This window comes from Pocillopora verrucosa, chromosome 6 (genome assembly GCF_036669915.1).
Source record: "Pocillopora verrucosa isolate sample1 chromosome 6, ASM3666991v2, whole genome shotgun sequence".
Classification (NCBI taxonomy): Eukaryota; Metazoa; Cnidaria; class Anthozoa; order Scleractinia; family Pocilloporidae; genus Pocillopora; species Pocillopora verrucosa.
This window is the reverse complement of record NC_089317.1, coordinates 24,912,793-24,920,965: the sequence shown is the minus strand read 5'-3', so window position 1 is coordinate 24,920,965 and position 8,173 is coordinate 24,912,793. Positions and strand designations below refer to the sequence as shown.

At 34.2% G+C, this 8,173-nt stretch overlaps 1 protein-coding gene across 1 annotated transcript; it reads right to left on the bottom strand.

The window, feature by feature from the left end:
- Positions 1-450: 450 nt before the first annotated feature.
- Positions 451-8,121, bottom strand: LOC131792822 (growth hormone-regulated TBC protein 1-like). Its single transcript, XM_059110269.2, has 11 exons — positions 7,923-8,121; positions 6,374-6,528; positions 6,159-6,205; positions 5,663-5,780; positions 5,443-5,564; positions 4,300-4,396; positions 4,026-4,089; positions 3,465-3,573; positions 2,606-2,743; positions 2,282-2,329; positions 451-1,948 (listed from the first exon to the last, which is right to left on the bottom strand). The coding sequence occupies exons 1-11, from the start codon at positions 7,937-7,939 to the stop codon at positions 1,838-1,840; spliced, it is 1,026 nt and encodes a 341-aa protein (XP_058966252.1). The 5' UTR covers positions 7,940-8,121; the 3' UTR covers positions 451-1,837.
- Between the last annotated feature and the right edge of the window lie 52 nt (positions 8,122-8,173).

Sequence of the window (8,173 nt, the reverse complement as noted above, 5' to 3'; positions counted from 1 at the left end):
CTACCAAAGCAGCAATCTTAGCGAGCTCATTTTTCCCACTAAAATGTAGGATAAATGAAGAAGAAGAAGTAGACAAAAAAAAAACAGATAAATAAAAACAAAGTAAAAAGATTCCACCAAGGAAACAAAGTTTGAAGCCTCCAGAGTATTTTTCCTTGTACCAGACAGTGTTTTAAAAGCATTTCAGCACCAATGGTTGTCGCTTCCATGTTCTGTCTGAGTTAAGAAAAGCAAGATAAGTTGTATCAATTTACTTAATAGTGGTGATAATGATAATGACAATGAAAATGATGATGACAATGAGAAAACTTGTACATTGTAAACATAACAGTCATTTTAGGTTGTCCCTAGACATGCCAAAGGAAGGGAAGAATTGTACCTTCTCAACCCATGCCTTCCTGTAACACAATTCACTCCATATGCCACTCAAATTACAACTTACAACGTGGGTAACTTTAAAATCATCCAAGAAAAAGATCATTTTATTCAATTCTGTTTCACAACCAGCATGAAATAGATAATTTTTTACAGAAATTTACCCTGACCTCAGGTAAATAATAATTACAAAATTCAAATTTAAACAAAAAAAAAGACTTAAAGGAAAATACAATTCCCTGTATTTGTGGTTGTACTTAACTGAAATTAACAAAAAGCAAAAATTAACAGAAACAAAAAAAATCTTTAAAGTGGATACAGAAGAAGTGTAACCACAATCATGTATAAGCCTTTGCCTTCTTGAAGCAATTCACAAGAAAGTTCTTCTTTTAAAATGATTAAAAACAATTACTTGAAAACCAAAGTGAAAGGCTGGATCTCTACAGTCACAGTTGCAAAATAGTCTCTTAGATGTCACAGTGGTGCCTGAGAACCACATACAACAGAAGTATGGTGCACAGTTAAAAATTATATTGTATTAGATTGTCATATTTCAACTGATTTAAAATACGACAATCACTGCGACTAGTATGGCTAAATTACAGACTAGAGTAATACTATTCTTGCGTAACAATTCACAATCACTGCAAAATAAATATCAAAGTAAAGATTACACAATCTTGTCTATTAACATGTGGAAGAGTCTAAGATCATTTTAAAAATATGATTGGAGAAAGATGTATTTATGGCAAAATAATGCCTTTCTTAAGGAAAAGTTTTAGTTTAAATGGCTTGTGGACGAATTCTTAACCCTTTAGCTCCCAGAAGTGATTAACATAAAAATTCTCCCTACAATATCCGTATATTATTCAGCAAACAGGTGATGAGGATATTAAATCTTATCAGGTAGAAGCTACTATCTTGATCTAACACTAAGTTTTCATAACTAAATTACAAGGAAATGTGTAGCAGCTAGAAGGGAGAATTAACAATCAGATCTTGGGAGTTACAGGGTTAAAGATTTAGTAGCTTTGTTCTCTAGCTTGTCTCTTGTTACACAGTTGCTTGTTTGCTACAAGACACATTTCTTTAAAAACAACCCATTTACATTTTATTTGCATTTATTTGCACTAATCTTTGCTTTGTGTAGCTTGAAATAGATGATTTCTCAATATTTTTGACATCATCTATTTTCAGTCTTTTGGTTTTAGTTTGTTCATTTCATTTGTACTCAAATGATCAAAAGAGAGGATGCTATTAATAATATATTAATTTCATCTTTAAAATGTTTGTCTTACTTGTATTTTAGTGAAATTTACTCTTAATTATGTAAAGGCAGTAGTTTCTAGAAAATGGTAAAAGTTAGTTCTTCAAATTAATCTCTTTCTGCAAATTTCTGAAGACTTCACATCCCATAAGAAACTCATCCCAAGATAATGACATCTATGGATAAAAGATCACTTCATGTAAACCGTTGTCTTGCTTGTTGTTCTGCTGATATTTTCTCTGTTGCAGATTTTCGCAGCTCTTTTATCCATTTTCTTGAAAAAGAGCCTGGCATGTGGAATGAGTGCTGGGAGAGTGGATTGGATTAAACAAATTATTGTTAATTGCTTCAGGCATGCTCACACAATGTTTACTTATTACCTCCCAGTTATGTGATCTACATGTAACTTCTCCATATAATATCCTTCATTATCCAGCAAATAAGTAATGAGAATACACAAACTTATCAGGTAAAAGTGATTTTGATCTAACACCAAATTCTTGTTTCTTATTTATGAGGAAACCAAAGTTTGAATCCAGAGTCTGTCTCACAAACCAAAAGGCTTCACATCCCCCACTAAGGGGATCCACCAAGGAACCAGTCACATATTTTAGTGCTCAAATTCCAGGTCTTGCTTACCTCCATAAAACTATGACAGTCCATTGTTGCTGGCCCTTTGGTAATCTCCTGAAGTCAAAAGTCAAGAAGCTTCTTTAATGGAGCGGCACCTTCACAAAATTTGAGTTACTTTGTCAATCTACCTTCTCCTGGAAGGTAGATTGACATAACAATGTCATTTTGATAAGAACATGAATTGTTTGAGGGTGTAGTCAGCAGCAAAACCCATTGTCCCATTGTGAAAAGTGTCCTAGTACTGGAGTTGAGAGAATAAAATAATGTCTGAGTTTAGAGTAACAGCTGTTTTCTTGCAGGTTTTCCTCAAAACATGCTTAAGTTACTAACCTTCATAGCTGTGCAAAGCTGAGCAAAATCATGACAATTCATTAGTTTTTCCTCATTAAGACTCATTAGTGTCAGTGCCACTCTAAGAATCACTTTTGATCCTTCGTAAAACAGGCAGTCCCAGATGCGAAGTACTGTCTGAAATCAGAAAAGAAAACTACCATGAACTGAAACATTTTTTCCAATATCTCTCTACCAATGATCTACATTATCTACCATTCACATTCCTCATGAACACATAAGAACATGACCTCTGAGTCCAATGTCTATCAAATTAATGCAGGGATCCCAGTCATAGCTACAACCAAGACATCTTATCTGCCCTCCAATATCTTGCTGCAACCTATTGAGTCACACTTTATTGTAAAAAAAAAAAATAAAAAAATAAAAAAACATTTGCAGTGCTTCTCTCCACTTATGGAGTATGATTGAGTACAAATGTTGTAAGAAAAAATTTACAAAAAATCTGGGATTAACCTTGAATAGACTGTCACTTCATTCAAAGGGGGGGAGGGGGGGTAGAGAGAGGAGGGTAGGACTTGTAAAACTCCTAGAAACTTCCCACTACTGAAACTGGGATTAAGTCTGGCTCTTAAGCTGAATCTTTATCAAAGTAACAAGGGAAGCTAATTTGGTTTTATCAAGTTGATGACTTTAAGGGAAATCGGCCACAATAGAGAGTTCTACAGCAGTTATTTTGAGAGTTAGCCCTCATCAGAGTGAGGAGAGGAGTTAAATGGATCCTGCAGAAAAGGGAACTGGTTAGTGAAGTTTTCTACTCTCACATAGGAGGGGGGGGGAGAGAAAGGGAAAGTAAGATAATATGATATATCCTCAGATGTAAAACTACTTTGTTTACCTCAATTGGTAGCACATCGATGTACAGGCAGATGAACCACTTGGTAGAGAAGATTGTGTATGATACTCCTAGTTTTTCTATATGCTCAAACAAAGCTGGTAGCTTTACTCTGCATTTTTCACAAGAGGTAAAAAAATTTAAAAGTTAAAAAAAATTTACCAGTGCCCAGCTATATTTGGAGATATACACAATGAATTATACATTAAAGCAATACATAGGATATACATATCATAAGTTAATCTTTTTTCAATTTATTTTAACTGAACTTTGATTGCCTAATTCAATGCTGAAATTTTTGTAATTAAAGGCACTGAACAGTGCATGATAGGTCAGAAATTAAAAGATAGCAGAGAAAAGTGAAAGATGTACAAGTATTGTCCTAGGATGCTCAACACCAATTTTATCTACCTTATCACTGCAAAACCCTAATCCTAACCCTAAACCCTAACCCTAGGCTAACCTTTCCTTCCCATTCATTCAACTCTAATTAGGGTTAATTATTAAGTTGCAATCAATTAATTATACAGCTGATGCCAGATAAGTTAAATTGCACCTACTTACCTAACTAATTCACGAAGTGTTTCTTGTTCAATTTGTAAACCAAGCATGTCCTTGGCATAATAATCTGCAGAAAGACAGTGATAGATGCATTTATCAGATGAATATAAAAAGCTGATTCTATGAAGTTTGGATTAGATCCATCCATTTACTTACTTTACTTAAAGAAAATCCTAGTACAGGCTTTTATCATTCAAGTTTTTCTAAGTTCTTCAATTGTCTAAGGTTACAGCTCACAGCAGTTCCACTGTACAACACAAAGGCTTAGGTTTCATACCTGGTAACAGATTCCCAACAATAACATCTAAAAGCCAAAATGCAGCTTCTTCTTTGTTAACAATGAGAAGCATCAATCCGGCAATATAGTTTAGACCCTATAAGAGAGAATAATAAACAATTAGAACAATAAGACTTAACCCTTTAACTCCCAAGATCTGATTGTTAATTCTCCCCTCTAGCTGCTACACATTTTCCTATGACTTAGTTATGAGAATTTGGTGTTAGATCATGACAAAAACCTGTACCTGATAAGTTTGAGAATTCTCATTACCTCTTTGCTGGATAAGGAATGTTATAGGGAGAAGTTACATGTTAATCACTCTTGGCAGTTAAAGGGTTCTGACTGTGCACTTATGTCCTTAATAATTCTTTACCTATTTGACAAAAGTTGATCCATCCAAGGAGAAATTTAGTTCATCAAAAATAACTTATTAATACTCAAGCTCCCATGAGTGACCAACACAGAATTTCTCCTTACAATACCAGAACAGTATCAAGCAGATAATATCAATAAGGGGATTATAAGTCAATCTACAAAGTGTACTACCAAATTCTCCATACTAAAATTCTAAGAATTTCATAGAAGACAGTGAGGAGAATTTCTTGTGAGATCTTAAAAGGGGTTTACAATGAATAAAAGTTGTATAATTAGTATCCTAAGAGCACCTTGTATGAAAAGTTCTGGATTTGACAGTGGGCATAGCAAGTTAAAATACACATACATCAATTACATTAGCCCTCAAATTATTTCAAAAGCAAATTGCTACTAATAATGCAATTGCATCTTGATCTCTAAATTTTTTTATATATTGCAATTCTTTGAAGGACTCTCAAAAAATCTTTCGTCTTCAACCCTTCACAGCCTAACATCAGTATGCGTAATCTCCATACTATTCACAATACATTTCCCAAGGTACCGACAAGGAGAATTTGTTTAATAATCAACAGCTGCTTTAGTTGGTGATCATTTCCTGTATTCTCATGACCTTAATGTTTGATTCAAATATAATATTGTAAGGAGAAATTAGATACTAGTCACTCTTAATGAACTCATTCTTAATTCTTTTTGAAGAAACACTCAAAATCATTTTGAATTGGATTCTGTTTAGCAGAATTATTATTGTTTGATAAGAGAACTTACTTGGCAATATCCTATTCTAGGATTGTGTTTGGCATAGGCAATCAACACATTTAACAAGGCTGGCCTCAGGTCATCTTGTGTACTAGAAAAGCGAATGTTATCTGGAAAGGTGCGATCAATATCTGTAAAATAAGGCAAATTAAAACAAAAAATGTTAAAACTACTCTGGTTGCATATACTTGCATAGTCTGATAACTTGTGCCACAGTAATGCGAGATACCTGTTTGTATGCTGTGCATGGTCATTTCATCAATCGTTGTATTTTCTGCCAGTAATTTTTGATAGCTGCCAGGATTTAACTTCATTTTCTTCCTTGCTCCACTGGTGTCCACCCAAACCTGCAGGAAAAATGACTTGTTGAAAATCATAAGTAGAGGTAAGTTTCTAAATTCAAACTGTGGTTTTTCATCTTGCATTGATGGGGTATTACATGTTTGGTATAATTAACTGAGTTGATAATTGTAAATTGGCCACCGTAGAGAGTTTCAAAAGCTGATGTTTTGAGAGTTAGCCCTTTGTCAGTTGATAAACCAAATCATCTTGCTGAGAATCAAAATTGGTTGATACAGAAAATGTCAATTATTTGAATTTGCAAGGAAAAATTTGTTGTCATACAGTTCATTTCAGCAAATCAACATTTAAAAGGTAGCCTTGAAAATAATTTTATAAATTACACTCAAAGTTTAAAGGAATAGGAACAAGTTAGTTCATGTTACCTGGGCTCGAAGTCCTGTAGGAATACCTTTCCTTACAAACCTCTTAACTGAAAGAAATCAAAAGGCAGTGAAAAATATTAATTACTGAAAAACCTTATATTTGTTAACCTGGTAGGGTAGTTATGTTTTCAAAATGGTGCTGAACTGTCCATCTTTGATCTCGCCATCTCCATTAACTATTGGAAGCAAGTACTGTTTAAGGCCAACATAATCACCTCTTCTTGACTTTCTGACTTTATTCACGCCCTTCATGAAGTCATCCCAGCGTGAGGCTCGGTGTGCCAAAACCCTAATGTAACTTGACATAAATTCTTCATAACTTGAATAGTCGAAGTCATCTGGCCTATGAAAGCCATATTCATCTACTGGGCTATGGATTTAACATAACAATCAGAAAACTATTCAGCTGTGTTCACATCAATTTTCCAGCCAGGAATGGAAACAAAGGAAGATATACATTATAGCCATGGGTTAAATTCAGAACCAGAGTATCTACAAAGCTATACAGGCCTGTACTTGACAGAGCCTGGGCACCACTCATGAGTAACTTTTGTCTTGAGGCAATTTATATAACTTGAGTTTGTGAAAGCCTTTAACAGCTAAACACCCCAGATTTTTGTGACTAAATCCTTCAGGTATCAGTGAATCTTCAAGAAAGTTAATCATTCCAGCACCCACAGATTTTATCATAAAAGAAAGCATTTGAAGGGATGAAGAGGTCTGCTAGTACTATATCCTTCCCTCTAGTAGCTATATATTTCTGTGTGAATTATTTATAAGAATTTGGTGTTAGATCAAGATAACAAATTCTACCTGATAAGTTTGAGTATTCTCGTTACCTGCTTGCTGGATAATGTACTGATATTTTAAGGAGAAGTTACATGTTAATCACTTGTGTCTACAGGTGTTACTATCCACATCCCCCTTAATTAAAAGATGCTTACAACAACTAAAATATCTTAGCCTGACATAGGGTTGAGTATCACCAAGTCAAAGGTCTTTATAACAAACTACTTTCAAATTCTATTTTAATGCATGATCTCATCTTAAGAATAAGCTTTGATGGGCAGTTCTTTTATCAGCATTTGTTTACATTTTCAGAATAATTTGTCATTTTGTTATGAATCATAAGAATAGCCCTTTTTCAGGGATCTTTTCTAAATTGTTCTTCAAGGTTCTTCATAGCTTTTAAAAAATAAAATTTTCCTTATGCCAATATCATCATTGACCATTATTAAAGCAGAATTGAGCACTGAGATGTAGATTCCTTTTAAATTATCTTTCTGTGATTACAGCGAAAAAAATTTAACTGAATTTAATTTACATGTATTTCTACACACCTAGCAGGAAGTTGTCTTAGTTAACTTCTTAAAAACCGTAAATTTTTTAACCAAAAATTAAATGTCGACGGCGCGTGCCCATTGAGAGGATACTCAAACTCTATATTAGGCATTTGACTAATGAATAGTTTTTCTTGTAACGACAGGTAGGGAGCTACAGAGCTGTGAGCAGCTGTACTGTATTTATTTGGGATAAAAAGCACCTTCAAATATAGAAATCTTTGAGAAGGACATTGTACTTACGAAAGTACCTCTTTGATTTTAAGTAGAATAACGTCACCAATATTTTTTATCTGAGATTATCTTGTTTGCAGGAAAGCTCATATTCCGCCCGAATATTTTTGAAGCGACGTAAATTGCAAACTAACGAATGAGCGAGGATCGAGAATTTTCCAATAAAACAACAAAGATCTCAAGGAAATACCTCTGAATCGTCGACATTTCTGTCTAGTTTGATCTCAGAGCATACTCAGTGACCTTTTTGTTGGAAAAAGCGATGCAAAGTATGTATTAACGGGATGTTCCTACTACTGACACGTCGAGCACTGCAATTTCTCAACAGGAAATAAACTCTAGACAAGATGGATGCTTATGACACTCCTATCAGCGTTTATGATTGGTTCTTGTTTTACAACCACTCTAGAAATTTCCTGTGAGAGATCGGATGCTCTTTAC

What these genes read in the sequence shown, in the direction of transcription:
- LOC131792822 (XM_059110269.2), bottom strand. An exon ending in CATGCACAGCATACAAACAG is followed by an intron (nt 5,565 to 5,662) that starts GTATCTCGCATT and finishes CTTATTTTACAG; the next exon opens with ATATTGATCGCACCTTTCCA. An exon ending in TCGATGTGCTACCAATTGAG is followed by an intron (nt 2,744 to 3,464) that starts GTAAACAAAGTA and finishes TTCTGATTTCAG; the next exon opens with ACAGTACTTCGCATCTGGGA.